This window comes from Oculina patagonica, chromosome 6, assembly GCF_052425735.1.
Source record: "Oculina patagonica isolate OP01 chromosome 6, crgOcupat, whole genome shotgun sequence".
Taxonomy (NCBI): domain Eukaryota; kingdom Metazoa; phylum Cnidaria; class Anthozoa; order Scleractinia; family Oculinidae; genus Oculina; species Oculina patagonica.
In genome coordinates this window covers 35,589,180-35,609,464 of record NC_135763.1, presented here as the reverse complement: position 1 = coordinate 35,609,464, position 20,285 = coordinate 35,589,180, and the positions used below count along the sequence as shown (strand labels likewise).

Genomic DNA, 20,285 nt, shown 5'->3' with positions numbered 1-20,285 from the left:
AATGTTATTCACTGTTTCACGGGTTAACTGAAATCACTCTATAACGGTCTAGTGTTACGAAACACCCGCGGTCGCGCGATTATTTACCGACCTCTCGAACGTGAGCTTGGACTGCCTGTGGTAACTACAAAGATATCCGCGGTACAGTGGGTATATATACATGCTATGTACAACGGTCTTGGTTTTTGCGCTGTTTGGGTCTGTCATTGGGTATGGTTTTTAAGGGAACTTCACGACAACATTATCACGTAAAGCATTTATCTCCACTTTTTTCTTTGGGCTTCTCATCTTCAAATGAAAAGGCGAATTTAAAGAAAATAAATTTTCTTTACACGTTGTAAAGCCTTTATTGTTCCATTTGCGGACAGGAGCACCAATTGCAAGTAACCAACTATTAGGCAAGCTCGCAATCTCCTTGGCTTCGCATGGTCGGTTTAATTTTCGATAGACTTCCCGTAGATCGTGCAAGTAAAATTGCCGAAATCACGAACAAAAAAACCTATAAATAAATCACTTTCGCTGACCGTTTTGTTTTATAATAGATCGGTTGATCGGTTTCTGTAGTTACGAGTTTGGTAGTTGGCTCGGAGCTCCGTTCCGCAAACTTACTTAACTAGGAGGACAAATGTATTTTATAGCTCAACTAAAGTAAAGCGCGCGTTCTGATTTGTTCTGATTTAGCGTCTACTATTTTCCAATGGGTGCACGCTGACGTATGCCTTCAACCTGAGCGCGCGCGCTGATCTGATACGACATGGCACAAGAAAGTGCCATAACTTCACAAGTTTTTGCATTTTTTCTCGATATTCCTGTGAATTTGTAAGGCTAAACATTAGAAAAACCATAAAACAGGGTTAAAATAAACAAGACAAGTAACAAGCAATGACATGAAGAAGGCTGAAACTGGTTACGACTCACTAGTTGAAAGCTTGAGAGTGTGATCTTATTGTGTTGCCTGCCTTCCGAAAATCTAAGCAAATTAATTAACGGCTATCCCACTGGCGAAACTTGCCTGGTTAGAGAAATTGGTAATGTATAAGGGTATCCTCATCTAAGAGCACAACACAACGAGCCCAATTACAGTGCCTGTTTTCCTGCTAACTTTGTTGGGAGAACTTACAGTAAACGAGGAGTTAACGGAGGAAAATGTTCAAATTTTGCTTAACTCGATATTTGGAATATGTGGACGCCACACAGGCTTGTCAAAATACATATGTATATAAACTACAAACAAAATTTGCATTCGAACAAGCGGTAAATATCACACATGTCAGCGTATGCAGGTGGAATATGATAATTTTATAGCCCAAAGAATCAAGTTAAATTATTTTGTTATTTTTTTACAAGCGCGTATCCTGCGTATCTCGATAGTCACCAGCAGATGTGTTGCAAGTGGACTGCACGGTGCAGTTGGAGCTGGTGGGTTTGTTTTCTTCCGTTTCTGCTGTCAGATTCATCAAGATGTCGGTAATTTTACTCCTGTACAGCTCAAGCGCTCTTCCACTTACAGCGAATGACAGGAAAATAAACATTCCTGTAAAGAATAAGACGAGTAACATCACAAATGTTTAGCAAAATAAATCGTAAATGATTTCTTTGTTATACAAGCCTGCAACTCCATGTGAATTTACCCTTAAGTAAAAAAAAATCTCACGAGCTGAGAAAACGGACGTGCATCTGTTGTACGTGTGATAAAGAGGGGACACTCAATGCTACACTGATTCTTTGTCAGTTATTCTCTCGCGAGTTAATCAACATTATAAAATGTCCGAGTAATTGCGCGCGCTGTGATTGGTCAGTTTGACTTCATTATAGCTCCATAAAGCACGCTGCATACGTCACGCGCGTGCTTTATTGGAGATAATCTAATCGGCGCGTGTCGCGTGTCGCGGGTAAAATGTCGCGTGTCGCGGGTAAAACGTCGCGGGTACACAAAATTGTCGCGGGTACAAATAATTGTCGCGGGTACACAAAATTGTCGCGGGTCCGAAAAAAGTTTTATTTTTTGTTTTATAGTTTTTCTTAAGTTCAATATCTCATTAAAGATAATAGAATAACAATAACATTTACTTCAATGTAAATTAAACTTTACTTTAGTTTTCTAGTTTTCCATGGGCAATTTTCGACCAGTATACTACTCTAACGTTATTTTCTTTTCTATTTTTCCAAAAATAGTTGAACGTTATAAATGATAAATTGACGTTGACTATAGCACCAACAACAATATCTCAAAACTCAGCCAATAGTGTATAACTTGAATAGATTTTAAAATGTATTTGCTTCCTGAAATGGAATAGGTACTTCTGCTTGCATAAAGAGAGAACAAAATTAGACAAACAACTAACTAACATAATTCCAACACAGCCGTTCAATTAAACAAACAAAAACCTACGAAGTTCAAGGACATTGATCCTTATTATTTTTACCACTTCACAGTAATTACAAAGGCAAACCATCCGCTTTCAGAGTTGCTATTTTCGCGTCATTTATCGAGCTGTCCGCTCTGATACTAACAGGCGGTTTTAAATTTGTCCAATGCGCTTTCTGGATTTTATGATACATCATTTTAAATTTCCAAGAGAGATTTGGGAAGAAAAATGTATTCTCAAATAAAATTTCATAAATTACAATTGTGCGGATATTTTCGCTGCTATGGAAATCGCCTGTGCCAATACATTCAGGTGGCTAATTCTAAAGGCTTACACATTCAAGGGTGCAGGTCTCCTTTTAATTTCTATTCCGATTCATCTTCCATCGCGTTCGGCGTTTTGACTTCGACTATTAAAATTTTATGGTTTTTTAAACGCTTCCGATTCCGCTTTACCGGTACGTCGCTAGTGGGAACCGGTATCATCACAACTGTTTTCTCGAATTTACCAGCGAATTTAGTTGATTCGATTTTTTCTCGGTGCTATTCCAATACTTATGCCTTTAAAAAGTAACACAGGGTATTTATTCCATACTTTTTTGTCTAGTAGAGGTTGTCGGTAGCATGTATGTATATGTGTCTGTGTAATTTTAAACGAAGCGATGTGCACCTTTGCAGCTTTGTTTTTTCGACGCGCTGCGCACAGCTGTGTCAAAGGTAAGCTTACATCGCGTAAACGAGGTTCCAATGGTTGAATTTTCGTTTTATTTGTAATAAACAAAATACAAGTAGAACCAGCTTTAGACCAAGTAGATGTAGTAGACAGGTGTTGTATACAGCAAGGTTATGGAAAAGATTCCAGGCAGTGCCAACTCTGCGTGGTTGAAGAAAGATTGTCGCCGGCTTCGCCCTTTCGAAATAATTCCACTGAGAGATTCTTGAGTACGGTGATCAAAGGAAAAAAGTCTGAACGCTACCACGAAATATAGAGCTTGTACCACGAAGTATAGAGCTGTAAACACGAGCGAACAATCTGTCGCAAAGTGGAGGAGTGACTAATGTTGAAGGCGATTCACAGCGGTCAAACGCAGAAATCCCGCATCACTTCTGCTTTTCGCTGTGTAACTTAGCTAAAGTTTGACAGAAATGTGTGCAAGTCTTTCGTCAAGAGTTATAAATGTGGCGATGGAAAACCAAATTACGATACATACACAATGTCAACAAGTTATTGCTATTGTATTATTATTTTATTATGTTAAACGTTGGTGTAGTATTTGCTGTTCAAAAGCTAGAAAGCAAAAGTAAAGTTCAATTTTTCGTCCACCTACTTTCAAGCACTTGTTATTGTTATTCTATTTTATTTTTTTCTAAAGCATCTATCCGGTCCGGAATCCGGAATCCTTGAATTTGATTGGCTGTTGACGCGCGTTCCGCCGGTCCAGTTTTTTTCTATCCGGACCGGCTTTGCCAAATTTTTTCCTTTGGTCGCGATCACTGGGCTAACAAACACATGAAAGTTTTGCTCTCCAAAATCGGAGTAGCTGCCCACCAACCTCTGTACTTGTGAAAGGACAAAATTGCAATGGAATTAAAGACCTCGAAGTTCTTCAAAAGGCGAGTATTAATTTCTTTCACAACAAAATCGAGTGTTAGTTTACCGTTCGTACTAAGTTTGTCGTTGTTTGTGCGTCGAACATCGCAAAATATTCACGCCATTGCCAAAGTGCACAGGTTTTCAGACTCCATTTATGAGTTAAATTGCCTGTTTATCTGTCTTATCTGTCACTTTTTGCAAACATTATCTACTATCATTTACAGCGCGACGCGCCTTACCGTGGCCACCCAACAAACTCTTTTACAAGTGTGCTCTCGTAATATTATTATTTGTCAGTTGACAAACATGCCTCCTGCAAAGTTGAATATGATCAAATAGATAATTGTTACATCGTATTTATCAACCAAACGTAGTAAATACGTAAAATTTTACAATATGACACGTAAAAAAAGTCTGTTGGGTGGCCACGGTAAAGCGCGTCGCGCTGTAAGAAAATAAGATTCGTTGATTGAAAACGGTCAAATTAATCTTCCAATGTTGTGCCGTACGTAGACGACCGAACTACTAATTTCATTCAGTTACGCTTTCGCACTGTTTATCAGAATAAAATTCTCCTGGGAATCAACGCGGAGATTATTAATTCGTCATCTGCAAGTGTCAATAGCTTGAGAAAATGCTTTTCATTCAGACCTTCAAGACCTTCAAAGCAGTTATCGCGGGTTTGATTCGGAAGCCGAAATCGATTTAAAAGTGTTTAGTTTTGTGCTACATTTGTGCTATATTTATTACTTCATTTGTTTTTCTTAGATTTCTCAAGTGTAAATTAAATATGCTGAACCCTTCCTGGAAAAAGGTTCATTTTAGCAAAGCTATTTTATACGGAATTAAATATAACAAACAGCATTATTATTCACTCTTGCTAACCCGTCGATCGATTAAGCAATGAACTTGAATGCGCGCGTAAAAAATAAAGATTTTGCGACACAATCTTTCTCGGTTTCTTTAACGAAACAAATTAAAGTAGGAAAAAAATAAAAATGTTATTTGCTGGCCTAGGTCGGTCCATATAGGGAAACACTGTGCCCTCGGTCTTGAGCTCGGCCCTCGTGCGAGGGAGGTCCCTATACGGACCTCCAGGCCGGCAAATAACATATATATCTGTAATGAGGTATTGAACTTAAGAAAAACTATAAAACAAAAAATAAAACTTTTTTTTCGGACCCGCGACAATTTTGTGTACCCGCGAATACTTTTTGTACCCGCGACATTTTACCCGCGACAATTTTGTGTACCCGCGACGTTTTACCCGCGACACGCGACATTTTACCCGCGACACGCGCCGATTAGATTATCTCGCTTTATTGAGTTTTATAATATAGATAGGAGTCTACGCGCGGTCTGATTGGCTAAAAACCTATGTTTTATCAGAGTATAAAACATAGAAAAATCATGTTTTATTGTTTTTCGTCAGCTTTCCTCGAGTGCTTCGCGCGTCGTTGACTGTTCGTTGGCTATAACCACTCGTATCCAACAAGGGCGAATGGAATAATTGTTTTATTAAATTCCTTTTTAAGTATAAATCCACTGGACATTTCATTTTGATGTAAACGAAGTGAGGCGGGAAAAATTGTGGCGCGGTGTCCACTGCTTGAGTTGAATGAAACTCGCAAGGAAAGCGAGCGAGAGAGTTTCCTTTCGAAGATTTTCTTTGACAATCTCCTCTTAAATCGTCTATTCATGCTGGGACTTGATTGTGACAACAATTAAGGTTTACGGGAATATCCGAAGCAATAGCTTTTCTGGAAATTATACGCCTTGTTCAAGTCGAACGAAGCAAGGGACGGATGTCATCGAGACTACTATATTATGCTGAGACGAAATTGCACTCGGTGCAGTCGGTGAAGTTTATCGAAGTTCAAAAAGACAAGATCAAGATTAAAAGGTAACAAACTTACCTGAAATGCTTAGCCTTATTTTACGTCGAATACTGTATGAAATTGTGTCAGTTTTCTGGTCTTCCCGTAAACTATTTTCTGCTTTTCATCTTTGTTTACTCGCTCTTGTTGTACATATTTTTAATTAAACTTTTCACTCGCGGTGTCTAAAATCTATATCATAAAGCAAAGAAAGAAGCCTAAGCCATGTTTTATACTGTCATAAAACACTCCGGGCATTTGAGAACACTCGAGAAATGTAGAAAACATTCGCCTGCGGCTCATGTTTTCTACATTTCCCTCGTGTTCTCAAATGCCCGTCGTGTTTTATGACAATATAAAACATGGCTTAGGCTTCTTTATTTGTTAAATAATGCACGCTGCTTACGTCACGAGTTTTAGCGCGCGCAATTTCTTTAACATTTCATAAAAGAAAAAAAAAACTTTCTTCTCGTGCATTGTTGAGTTATATAAGCACTTGGGAATTTTCTCTCGTGTTCTCAAAAATTCCCGCGTGCTTATGTAACTCAACAATGCACTCGGTTGCGTTTTTTTATTTCTTTAAAGGAGAAGTTCACTCCAGAATGGCCATTTATTTTCTTTACGCCAATAAAAAGTTTATACAAAAATATGTTATTCACCAAAATTTCAGCTTCCAACGAGCGCTAAAACCCTACGAAATCTTTCTCTAAAGTAGCCCAAAATTCGACAACTGAACGCCGCCATCTTGGAGCTAGTAATGTATGCGTGACGTCAAAGAGCTCAGCCTGAAGTTTGAATACTCAAAACTCCTTGTTTCGTTTTGTTTGTCAAAATGCCTGTTTGTGCAGCTCCATGTTTCTCAAACAGAGCTCTAAGAGATACAAAAAACCTTTCACCGTCTTTCAATATCTAAAAGAAAAATGCTCACGAATCATGATTATAAGAATGGGCAGAAACGAAAAATTCCTGGCAAAGCGGACATAAATATTTGTGTGTTCCGAAAACTATACGGAAGACTGTTTCGAAGAAGATCACAGATACAGTCTCCTGAGTGAAAATACCCACAAAAAAAGAAAAAGGCAGACGCAATACCAACCAATGTTACGATAATGCTATTTCACTTTTTTACTTTATTTCAGGGAGGATTTTTAATCAACCAGAGAAACTCTCTGTTGTTGTTGTTGACTTCGTCGTATTTTCTCGATTAAACGCGGGTCCCCGATTAAACGCCGGCTTCGTATAAACGCCGGGTCAAAACTGCTAACTTTTAAATAAACCCTGGGGGCGTTTGATCGAGGTCCCGGCGATTATTTGTGGTCAAGCAAACAAGTAAATATATTCTTTTCAGTAGCACTGCTACGACAAACTGGTACGGTCTGCTACTTTGGTAATTTTTTATAATGTTCAAGGAAACATCCGGCGTAAAATAACTAGGATGGATGCTGTAAACAAAACGAAACAGCAATGTTCGCGATCATGTCGTCATGACTGACGCGAACAGTGCAGGAGGACGTTTATTACCGCGAAGGACATTGGCGACATTGCCGTTTATGGACTTATTGGTTGTTTATGTTCTGTTTGTCACAAATCTTGATTGCAACATGCACGTACCGTATGCAATACTGCAACATTGGTAACATGATCATCCTCGGAGACCCAGAGACAGATTGTCGAGCGGGACGACGAGAAAAATCGAGGGTCTCGAAGGATAGGTAATAATAGATCAACCTGAAAAAGTTGCAGAAAATTGCACTTCGATAATGAACTCGATCGGACCCCGATTTAACGCCGGAACACACAAATATTTGTGTCCGCTTTTGAGCAATTGTTCTTTAAATATTGAAAGACGATGAAAACGGAAATACCCCTTTTTGTCTTGGAGCACTGTTTAAGCAAAATGGAGCTGCACAAACAGGCATTTTGACAAACAAAAGCCACTACAAAGAAACAAGGAGTTTGAAGTAATTAAAATTTTCCCGCTCAACTTCAGACTGAGCTCTTTGACGTCACGCATACATTAACAGCTCCAAGATGGCGGCGTTCAGTTGTCGAGTTTTGGGCTACTTCAGAAAAGGATTTCGTAGGGTTTAAGCGCTCGTTAGAAGCTGAAATTTTGGTGAATAACATATCTTTGCATAAACTTTTTATTGGCGTAAAAAAATTAATGGCCATTCTGGAGTGAACTTCTCCTTTAACAAAAAAAGCTAATTTCTTTTTGCTTAACGAAATCAACATGCAGCTTAACAGTAGAGCAAATCAGTACACTAAACAATGAGACGAAACGGTTGGCAAGACGGTGAAAACTATATACTGTATAACCCTTTTCTTAAGCGGTAATCTTTTTTTCTTCTCGCATTATCTTAACAAATTTAATTAAAGCAGACATTTCATAAGACGAACGCTCCTGATTATATTGCAGGAGACTTGTTATATTTTCTCCGACTGAATGCAGCGATAATTTTTGCTTTTTCTATGTATTGTATAACAGTAAAAACTAATAAAAGGATATGTACCTTGAAGACTGTTTAAAACCACAAACGGATACCACAAGAATGACAAAGCTTTCACGTTTGCAGCAATTCCAAGAATCCATGTGACACCCATCACTGAAGCCATTTTAACGCAAATTAGAGCTATGTTGGTGCTTTGCCTCTGATTGGTTACTCGCTGCGTTTCCTAAAGGATATAAAAAGTGATAACTTGTAATAATATGATATCTTGCACAAAAACGATTACTGTATCTATTGCATGCGTCTACCCTAAAGGGACGGTCAGTTTCATAGTGGGTAAGTCCATTCACAGCTCGGTACTAGACAGTTATTAGGTATAATCACCAGCTTTTCAGTGTCTCACAACCTCAGTCCTCTTTCCCAGCGAACGCTACAAAAGCTAGCTATTCATAACTGCTACAGCAGTTGACTATAATTAATTTTAGTTCTAAAAGGGGCACTTCAATTCAGTCGATCTATTGTCTGTCAGTCTGTCTGTCTGTCTGTCTGTCTGTCTGTCTGTCTGTCTGTCTGTCTGTCTGTCTGTCTGTCTCTACCTGCCTTTCTATCAGTGTCTAACTATTTGTTTGTCTGTTTAATAGTCAGTTGGTCCTTAATCTTCTTATTTACCTGGCAATAAGTCTTTACTTAGACCCTCTGCCACTGTGCCAGTTGTGAGCTAGTCTGAGCTGTATTTTGACAGTGGTAGACGATTTGGGCTATTCATACTTCTTATTATCAATTATTTCATAAATGAATTCACATTTAATTAATGATTTTGGTCACCTTGCGTGTCTTGACGATATGAAACACAATGTGCCCCAATGCAAACAGATTGAAAAGCATCAGCAGAGCAACGGGCAAAACAAGCAAATAAAGGATGGCTTGAGGTTGCGATATGAAACAGTTGTCCTCAATTTGTCCTGTTAATTCAAAACAACGTATGCCAGCTATATATAGTGCTTTTAAAAATTCTTCTCTACCACTCAACCACCAAAATGGTGCCACTTAACAATATAGATATTCAAGTGCAGCAACTTGTATAGCCTTGATTTTTCAGCTCATGTGTATGTGCTAAATTTAAACTCATGATCATTTCCTGTTTATTTTACATTATAGCGTCTTGTAACGCAGATACAGTCCAGTGTACTTACCGTATCCGATAGAGCCCTTTTTGAAATGATCAACTGTGGCAGACACAAGCACGACAACGGAAGGGGTTCCCCAAGCATACAGACAATACATCATCAGACGTTTCTTGTGGCTTCTTTCTCGATTTGCCGCAACGCCATCTTTTGAGTGATTAAGAGAAAATACTTACATATAGGGGTTTCGAATGGTCTTTGCGAGCATTAACGAGCATGCGAGCGAAGCGTTTTTCTTCGCGAGCACGTGCATTGGCAAAAGTTAGCCTTGCGAGCAACGAGCACTTATCAAAAAGCTTCCTCCACTAAAAACCAAGCATGCGAGCTCTTGTAAAAATATGCGACCACGAGCAAACGAGCACCCACTAACATTTTGCGAGCATTCTGAGTAGAAGCCTAATTTTGCGAGCACTGTAAAATGTTAATAGACCATTCATGACCCCTACATATTATAAAGGAACTAGTTCATTGCTAATAGATAAGTGTAGCAAATGTGACATATGCTGATAGGGCGCTATTATTGTACATTTTACATTTTAATGGAGTATTGCTTCTCCGCCTTGGATGGGATGCCTGTCTATCGCAGCGTTACCTCCCAGCAGTAAATCCGCCGGTACCCATTTACAAATACTCCTGCATGGCTGGAGAGAGGCACTGTAGGAATAAAGTGTCTTGCTCAAGAACACAAACAAGAACACGGAGTCGAGCGCGCTAACCATTGGGCCATCGCGCCTGCCACACGCGAACATGATCACTGAATATTAGCCAAGTAACTTACCTGTGGGAGTAAAAATCCGATGCACGTCATATGCCATAACGTTCATCCACGTGAAAGAGGAGAGAACAAAGAAATGAAGAAGAACAGCGACTGCCAGGCATGTGTCTTGATTGTCTGCTTTAACCGCTGAAAAGAAGACGCTTTGGTACAGCAATAGAGACAATGCCAAGTTTATTATGATCTTCCCAGGTAAGTTACGCAGTTCAGCAAACAGGATATACGTAATCAGCAGAAGAACTAAAGAAACCATTGACACTATACATCCGATTGAAGTAATAATGCGCAGAGATGCCGGTGTCGATTTGACCTTGTAGATGGCCCGTTTCTTTTCCGTTCCATTGAGATGCCTCGAGAAATTTACACAAAGCAGTAATCGGTTGTCATGGATCTTGTATGTAGTATTGCTATATGTCTTGTTGTGAAGTTTCAAGTAGACGGAACCGTTAGGAAGCTGCATGTAATCTGATTCATTAAACGCTATGAAAGTACAGTTTGGATCCCATGCCTGAGTTTCGTTGTGTTTATTCTGCCAATGGTTATACGATCCGGGTGAGGCGATCTTTTTGCAGCTTCCAGCGTATGGATCGTACACCTCATCCGAAGAACAAGACCAAAATTGCTCATCGTATTTATTCACCTGCTGTTGTCTGTCGTGTACTTTAATAGACATGGATGTGGAGCTAAAATCGAAAAGGATAGTGAGAGAAGAGATTCCCGGACGACTTCCAGAAAGACAGTCACATGCGAGATCACTTGGTTTAAAGCCATTGCACAAAGCACACTGCAGGTTTCCAAATCGTATCCTTCCTGTATCGAAACAGACTGGGAAAGCGTATCTCAGACACTCTGTTTGGCAGTATGATTCATTTTTCTCTTGGTGGATGCTACTGCAGTCCTGAAACCGAGGAATGCATCGTTTTAAATATCTTTCTTGAAAGTCTACTGGCGTTATTTTAAGCGAGCAATTATTGTGCAAAAGGCTCATACCACTGGTAAAATTGAAGGACGTTGTGTTAAACCATTTAGCACAGCTGAATTTGAGAGTCCAGTATGCCGTGTTTACAGCACCGTTGCATCTCGCACAAAATATATTTTTGTACGTCACGTGACTGTCTCTGTCGAATACTGGCAAATTCCTAAAAATGTTATTTTGATCTTCATCCTGACATTTTTGACGCACGCTTCCCTCTGTCCAGTTCTGCGGGCACGTGTTCCAAGCTGCATAACTAATGTATCCTGGGATAAATCCGTGTTTAAGAACCAAGCAGGTTTCATTCGAAGTCAAGGGGCTTTTAAAAGGATTAACATGCCTTCGGCATCTGTGAAACAAACAATGTATTTGTGAAACTGTGCCTACTCCTTGCAAAAAAACTAGAAAATGCTCTCATTTAATATAGTTGTAAATTTGTTTGCGCCAGGTCTGCTAGTGGATGGATTTTGGTCTGGGTTTGTGTTTGTGTCTGTGTAATGTGGATCAGTATTTGCAGTGACCAGTCCTAGTGGATGACCTTTGCTTTGCATTCAGTTTCTATTTTTTTTTAGAAAGTGGCACTACATTTGAGCATTCTACTTTTGGGGGATCGTTACTTTCAGAATTTACAAGAAGCCGTGAAGTTTCATTGCTGCTTTAGTAAGGCGGTCTCTTTCAGTGGGTCGTTATTTACAAGAAATTCACGGTAGACTAGAAATAAAGGAACTTACAATGCGTCGAAGTCAAAACAACAGTCACCAAAGTCATCACAGAATTTATCACAGAAGCATCTGGGTAAGTGGTTGCTCCATATAGGCACAGAATCGTCTCTCTCTTCCAGTCCACAGCGATTTTTACAACTGTACTTCTTGAAGTCAGTATAACTCACAATGCAGCGCTGTATTAAGAGGCGAATGTGTTCATCCCATTTAGGGCCTAGAGAGTCTTAAACAACACAAAAAACAGTTACCCTATATTACAGTCGTATTGCAGGAGAGGGGGGGGGGGGGGGGTCTAGCATTTTTAAATGTTACTGTAGTTGTAAGTGAGTTTGTAACTGCTCAACATGATACATCGAGCTGGAATCCAAAAACAAAAAAATTATTAAGAGGCGATCACGATTTACATCACGCCTTAAATAGTCAAAAATAGCGCAGTAAAAGATCACTAAACAATGACAATATATCTAACTAATAAATACCAAGTACAATCGATCGTCTTTTCTGTTAGTCCCAAAATCATTCTTAATATTCATGGCTTAGTTTTCACCTTAAAGATTTTATCTCAACTTTACTTTAATTTATTTTAATTTACTCAAGAGTTTAAACTGTCAATCAAAAGTTGTGATAAAATGTTTCTTAAAAACTTATTAAAAAGAACTTTTTTAATAAACGACGTAATATCGTAATATGTTTTTAAGCAACATTTTATCGCAGCTTTTTATTGTCTAATGTTTTAAAACATCGCTTCTTGTTAAGTTAAATTGAATTTATCAAAACCAGGTCAAGGAAGTTTTCACCGTTTTAAGCACCAATCGCTGTAAACGCGTTTTTTTTCTAGCCAGAAACTATCTTCAAACTCGATGATATAAAAACTAAAGCGAATGTCAGTCTTTTTTTCTCTTCTGCTCTCTCTTCTCTACCTTTCAGCGCTGTATTTTTTTCTCCTTTCTTGTGGCGTTTTAAGCCAATTCGCGCAGTAACGTAATTGTTCACGAATACTGACGACACTTTTCTTTGAACCGGTTTTGATAAATTCTGACATATATATATATATATACTAGTAATACGTGACTCGCAGGGCCTCGCGAAGCTCTGGGTTATTGTTGCCTAGTAACGGACAAAATACAGCAGACAGAATAGAAACAGAAACTGAACGACAACGAACTGCACGATTACAGAGACTTCGACAAAATACAGCAGACAGAATACAAACAGAAACTGAACAACAATGAACTGCCCGATTACAGAGACTTGGACAAAATACAGCAGGCAATGAACAGTTTTCAACGGCCAGCAGTTTATAGCCTGAATAGGCGTTGAGGGAGTATTATGTGGAAATCAGTGTTATTTTAATCCGAAAAGAAAAATGATAAAAATGAAAGGCTCAGGATTCGAACCCACAAAAAAATAATAGTAGAAAAAAAAAAAAAAAAAAAAAAAAAAAAAAAACCTAGCCAGATTCGAACCCCTGCCCTCAGTCCCGAAGATCTGATTTCAAGCCAGCGCGTCACACCACTAGGCCACCAGCGCGCGGCCGTGTGACGTCATTTCCGCCAGACACCAAGCTCACAAATATCACCGTAAACTCCACACGAGATTTCATCCCGCCTGAGCCCTTTGAGGGACAAAATTATACATCCCGCTACGCTCGGCCTTCGGCCTCGCTTCGCGAGGAATAAATACATTTATGACCGTACCATCGGTAGGGACCGCATCTGGGCTGCATTTGGGGCGCAGAGAACGGAGAAGGAAAGAGTCAAGAGGAGGCCCCGTAGGAGGAGGCACAGTCGTAAAACCAGTTGTAGCAGTGGTCGTTAGGAGGTTTCCACCTGCATCTGCTCCTCCGCCAGAAGGTGGTGGAGGCGTTTGATTCCCACAAGAGGAAGATGCTGGAGGTAAAGGAAGTTGACCATCAACTGACGAAGACGGTGGTCTTGGAGGCTGTACAGCTCCAGGAGGTGCAGGTTGAGATACCGGCATTTGTCCATCTGAAGGTGATGATGGCGGAAGAAACGGTGGAGGTTGCGGATTCCAACCAGAGGAAGATGATGGAGGTAAGGGCAGCTGGTCATCAGATGACGAAGACAGTGATCCTGGAGGCTGTACAGCGCCAGGTGGTGAAGGTGGAGGTAACGGTATTTGCCCGTCTGAAGGTGATGATGATGGAAGAGACGGTGGACATGGTGGGTTACCAGAGGAAGATGATGGAGGTAACGGAAGCTGGCCATCAGATGACGAAGACGGTGATCCTGGAGGCTGTACGGCGCCAGGTGGTAAAGGTGGAGATAACGGCATTTGTCCGTCTGAAGGCGAGGATGATGGAAGAAACGGTGGCGGTTGCAGATTTCCGCCAGAGGAAGACGATGGGGATAACGGAAGCTGGCCATCGGATGACGAAGACGGTGATCCTGGAGGTTGTACGGTACCAGGTGGTAAAGTTGGAAATAACGGCATTTGTCCGTCTGAAGGCGAGGATGGTGGATGAGGAGGCTGGTTCAATGATTGTGATATCACAATAGATCTTTGCCTTGAAGATTGTCCGTCTTCTTTTAATGGCTGTAGTCGCAACGATCGCGAGGCAAGGAATGAACCTTGCGATGAAAGAGATATAGTTTCTGTATTCCAGTCCTTGTCAACAGTTGGAGAAGATGACGGCAACACCCTGGTAGATGAGTTAGCTTCCACAACAACCTTACCTAAACGTGGTGCAGAATGTAAAAAGAATAGAATATCAGCAACAAAAGCTATAAATTAAAGGGGCTATGTCACGTATTTTAACAGATTTTTGAACAGCCAACATTTACAGCTGAATTAATATTTGTGTCGTAGGAAACTTAAAAATAATGGCCCATTTTAATTAACAATTTCTATATTAGTATTGGTAATCAAATGGTGACGAGTGAAATTAGGTAGTAATTTCACGCGCGTTTTGTCAAATTGCTAATAGCACAAAACGCAAGTGAAATTATTTCCTAATTTCACGAGTATACCATTTGATTACATTTTAATATCATAGGTGAAAAAATACGTTTGCAATCGTAAGTTTTTGACTGGTATATTTCATTGCAAACTTCGAGCTTTGAAAAGTTGAAGGCATACATTTTGCTCAAGTTCGCAAGTTTTTTAGTCTTTGATGAAAACCTTTTAGAGATTCCTTTTTGCTGTTGACATTAAGTTTCAAAGATGAATCAACTTTTAATTATTTCTCACATTATGACCGTATTTCGTCTTGAATGAACGGAAAACGGTGCCCGTGTAAAACGCTCAAAAATCCGCTCGATGCCATATATGTAATTGGCTTAAGTGTCTAGAAGTCGTTTTGACGTTTTGAAATATAAAATATCATCAAAAGTTTTATAACAGGCCAAGGCTAGCTGGCTAAGATGAAATTCAAGCGAAAATGTACAAAGTTTAAGCCTCTTAAAAAACATCTTTTATTACGGACGCCATCTTGCCGCTAACTACGTTGCTATGGCAATTTTATGATTTCACATGTGAAATTATAAATTAACGTTGCACGCCAAAATTAAGGAGTAATTTGTCATCTATGATATTAGAGCAGTAAAACTGTTTAAAAGTGCGTTTGACTGCGGATGGCTCGGATGGAAATGGGTTGCAATTGGAAAACGTTTGCAACGCTTTCAAGTTGTTTCCGAGCGCCTTCAATAAAATCGATATTTATAGCCGAAGTTTGATTTCTATCTTCCGTTTAATGTTTAAAGATAATGTTTTTCACGGGTAAAGCTGAAATCCCCGTGACAAAGTCCCTTTAATAAATCAATGTTATTTGAAAATGCTAGCCTACCACTTAACAGTTTCAGGTGAATATGATTCCCATAAATTGAGGCCAGAGCTCGCATACAGACGAGAAAATTCAATAATATATATATATCTTATTTCGTCGATAATTTAATGCTTAAGAACCTGATAAATAAAGCTATCTGTCCTTGCCAAAACTGATTATTTCGAATTGGGAAGTCCTTAATTTGCATACATGGTCAATGCAAATGTTGCTATGTGCGAGTGCGTGGGGCGGGAAACTTTTACACAACCTTGTCTCGAAACATCATGTGCAGCACATCATTTTATACAGTAATATTATCATTGTATATCGCCTACTCTGGGACCCAAAATCGCACAAAATCGCCCAAAGTCGCCTAAAGTCGCCTTAAGTCACCCTAAAACGCTCTAAGTTGTTTTATAGATAGTATAGATATTTTCTGTAACAATGCTTTATGGTGTACCATGATGATTCCCATGTGCATGTATACCACAACTGTACTTAGGTCAGTCACCTAAAATTGCCTAAAAGGACACCTAAAATTGCCTAAAGTCGCTCAAAATCGTCTAAAGTCGCCCAAAATCGCCTTTAATCGCCCAAAATCGCCCGTAATTTTGGACAAAATAAGCTTAAATCGCCTAAAGTCGCCTTAAGTCGCCCAAAGTTACGGCGACCTTGGGTCCCCAGTGAAGTGAATCGATCAGAAGAGATTTTAGTAATTATCACCTGTGACTCGGCCCTCGATTTCCTTCCAAAAACAGCTTGTCAAGCAAAACACCACAAGAAATAATACAACGTGTAGATGTCGATGAATGAACAACATTTTCTGTGTATACCTGAAAATAGCAAAATACATGAAAGGACGGCTTTCTTTTCACAGTATAAAGTTATTGGCTTAATTGGTTGTCTACAGAAAGGTCTCCAGATTTATTAAGTAATATCTCGAAATATCCACATGATATTCTGTATGTTTAGCTTTATTAAACATAAATTTCAAAGCTTGTCATTCTGTTATCGGTATATCACCAGCTGCTTAATTGATGCATGTGGGAATAGTTGCAGTATTTGCGTAAGGAAACCTTCTTGAAGAAACATAAACCACCAATATAAAATCAGCCACATATATTACAAAAGAAAATTATCCCTTTTTTCATTGCAGCTTCGACAGTTTGACACCTACTTTTACCTATTTTGGTTGTGGAAAATTTCTTGATTTCTGCTAAGGTGCTGAACCGTTTTTATGGTGTTTTATTTTACTGGATATTTAAGATTTTCTTATTAATTTGAAGTCATGAATCAATTGTATTAGCAACCTGTCCCAGCCACACAAACACTGGTATAAAATAATAAAATTTACCGTACCCACCTTTTCGGTTTCTCACCAACGAGTCAATGCCTTTAAACCTCCGCTTCAACTGATCCTTGCATGCTTTAAAAACGTTTATATACAGATTTATTATCGAATAACTCAGAGTAAGGCTTATTTGTTACTTTTCTTGAAAGAGCAAACGTCTTATTACAACTTGGAAAGCATTTTGTGTTGAGTAAATTTTGTAAACTGGTGGTGACATTGAATTTCAAAGGCACAACGGTGTAGTGTTTTTTTTTAACGAGTTATTGTAACGTTCACCAAATGTACCTCTCCTTAGAAATAACAATTCGGCATGAAGCTCTAACTCAGATAACGCACAAAGTTACTTCAATTAAACGTGTTGTTATAGATTAAAACACACCTGTCTTTTTGGACGTTAAAATCCGGTCATTTCTGACAAGATATATACCCCCTATTGTTTGGTGTCTGAAAATTGGATGTTTAAAACTGAAATAAAGCCCATGAAATAATTCGTAATTTAGAAATATAACGTACAACAAAAGGCTGTAGAGAGCATCGGAAATGAAACCGTGTAAGCATCAAAAGAGTCGTGCTTTCAATAAAAACACAATTACCTAGACACATTTTAACAATTTTGTAGGCTTCAGATTTCGGTACAGTGAGATATCATTTGATATTTAATTTTTATGACAAGTGATCGGCTGGTCGAAAACATTGTTCCGGTTTATTCCTTTCTATTTCTCTTGTGAAATCTTGGAAATTCATTTTGATCATTCATTTTCTTCTTAAAGAAAAGTAGTAAAACAATAAACACCAAGGTATTTTTAAATGGAAAACACTTACCACCTTTCGATATGACAGGGATATTCGGGGATATTGAATCGATCTATTAAGTGCTTAAGTTCTCGTATTCCAGATAAACCTCGAGTTTGTGGTTAATTGTCTTTTTTGCTTGCATGGGAGTACCTTGGTTTCCATCCAAAAAGGCGTTGTGTGTTGCTGCGTTTTCATTAGCGAACGTGTTTGAAATGCAGATTTAACAGTAAATTATTAATGTATGTATAAATTAACGGTTGTAATCTGACGACCTGAGATTAAAATCTCGGGATGAATTTGCAATATTTCGAATGATGGGTGTCTGTCTCCTTTTTTGAAAATGTAATTATCTTTAAACTATAATTAAAGTGTAAGATTCATTTATCTATACCATAAATGTATGACTTGTTTATGTTGTTATTTCTAGCCCCTGAAGTGAAACTTTTAAAAAAAGCAAAACAGGACGTAAAAGAACCCAAATGTCAATTTGGAATCATCCTTTTGAGTTCGGATAGCCAATTAACGCATTTTCCTTGTAGCTCCTTGTGATCTAATATTTGGTCTATTAAAGCGTGAAGGACAGTCTTTGGTAAATATGCCAAATATTAAATTTCAGATAATGTTACTCAAATTTTAGCTTGAAATGTAAACGTTCATCACTTGCTATAGTTATTGCTGAGAGCTTAAAAACACCGAAATAAATTAGTGGTAGAGATTGAGTAATAAAAAGGGCTTGATTACCACTGAGTGTTTGATGTTGCATTTTAGTTATGCATCTAAGAGGGTCCTGAAGGGGGGGTTCTAAATCCCATTTCCCAGCCAAAATTTTGCTTAAATCCCATTTCCCAGCCTATTTTTCGCTCAAATCCCAGTCCCAGCAGTGAAATTTTTGGTAAATCCCAGTGCATGAAAAATCAAGGCTCAAACGCTCTATATGTGCAGTAACTGTGTTGTTGTAATTGTCCCAAATCCTGTTTTTATTTCTGCTAGTTGAAATCGGTAAACCCCTTTCGTTTTCTGAAATTCTCAACTCAACACATCCGTATTAACGTTTTCTCCAGTTCTTTGAGTGAGCAGTTCAGAGGAATGTCTTATTCACAATTTTCCGTGTGTGTTACTAGGTTAGTAGAGGAATTGCGGTCACATGATTTGTCCAATCTCGTACCTCGAGTCTTCGTTCCATTCTGCGCAATCTTGACGACACGAGCGACTTTTAAAAGCTCCGTTGCAAGATTGATTTTGATTGGTTTTAAAAACAATAAAATGGCCGGAAGTAAATACCAAGAAGATCGTTGAGTCATGGTTTTTAAAGCTAAGCATGCGCAATTCAACCTGAAGTCCGATATTGCTGGACTTCCAATCAGAACCTTCCAGGCTCGCTCGTTTCCAGACCGCTGTTCAAAGAGAACGAAGACCCTGGGTACGAGGATGTGTTTCGCCCATATTAGATTACGCTAGTTTGAGCATGCTCAGTCATAGCTATTCCGCTGAGTAACTAAATCACTGACAGGAAAATTGACCGCCACTTGAAAGACACTTGCGTGCAGGCGTTGGTTTTGTTTCAGAGTTTTCAACATTGTAACTATGCCTTGAGGAATATTATTGAGCCTGAAATATATGTTTTTTTTTTTTTTTTTCATGTACTGACGTGCTTCCCATTCCCATTTTCTGGTTGTGAATCCCAGTCCCAGTGACCCAAATCCCATTTTCCCAGTAAAAACATATGCAAATCCCAGTAAAAATAGGTAAATCCCAGTTCCCATTTTACCCCTTCAGGACCCTCATCTAAGGCTTCGCTTAGTAAATGAATCTAATTCAAAGAGTTGTAAATTTCATGGCATGACGCTAAAAATAAATCGACTTTCAGTCACGACATTCGTCTACGAAAATCGTAATGTATCTTAACTTTGCGAAGGGCGATAAAAACGCCGTCAGTGCTGAAAATTTTACAGTCTGCGAATATAAATATATTTTAGATAAATTTAATTTATATTCAGATTTGTCTCTAGATGAAGCATGTAATTAGCTACTTTAATTGTTCGACATAAATGAAAGGTCTGGGAAGGGAAACTTGCTCGTCCTTTAAATTAAATTAAAATAAACTTCCTTTTATCCGAGGACGACGAAAGAACATGTAATGGATAATTATGAAGCTGTAAACCGGGCTTTGCACCGGGAATCATGCACTGGTATGTTTTACAGCTTCTCTGTGAGTAGCTCTTATTGATTTATATATGTCTGAATTTATCAAAACCGGGTCAAAGAAAAGTGACGTCAGTATTCTTGAACAAGTACGTTACTGCGCGAATTGTTTTAAAACGCCACAAGAAAGGGAAACAAAAAAAGAAATACAGCGCTGAAAGGTAAAGAAGAGAGGGGAGAAGAGAAAAAAAAAGACTGACATTCCCTTTA

The 20,285-nt window shown here is 38.8% G+C and overlaps 1 protein-coding gene across 3 annotated transcripts; it reads right to left on the bottom strand.

Moving 5' to 3' along the window:
• Positions 1-227: 227 nt before the first annotated feature.
• Positions 228-18,200, bottom strand: LOC144657232 (uncharacterized). 3 transcript variants are annotated; one of them, XM_078517540.1, is made up of 10 exons: positions 17,901-18,200; positions 17,091-17,153; positions 16,451-16,560; positions 13,641-14,639; positions 11,953-12,166; positions 10,252-11,570; positions 9,483-9,620; positions 9,115-9,251; positions 8,353-8,515; positions 228-1,534 (listed from the first exon to the last, which is right to left on the bottom strand). In XM_078517540.1, the coding sequence occupies exons 3-10, from the start codon at positions 16,545-16,547 to the stop codon at positions 1,341-1,343; spliced, it is 3,261 nt and encodes a 1,086-aa protein (XP_078373666.1). In that variant the 5' UTR covers positions 16,548-16,560; positions 17,091-17,153; positions 17,901-18,200; the 3' UTR covers positions 228-1,340. The 3 variants fall into 3 exon arrangements, 2 of the variants coding, with proteins under 2 accessions (XP_078373666.1, XP_078373665.1); XM_078517539.1 differs by lacking the exon at positions 17,901-18,200 and having other exon boundaries at positions 16,451-17,354; XR_013571487.1 differs by lacking the exons at positions 9,115-9,251; positions 17,901-18,200 and having other exon boundaries at positions 1,397-1,534; positions 16,451-17,354.
• Between the last annotated feature and the right edge of the window lie 2,085 nt (positions 18,201-20,285).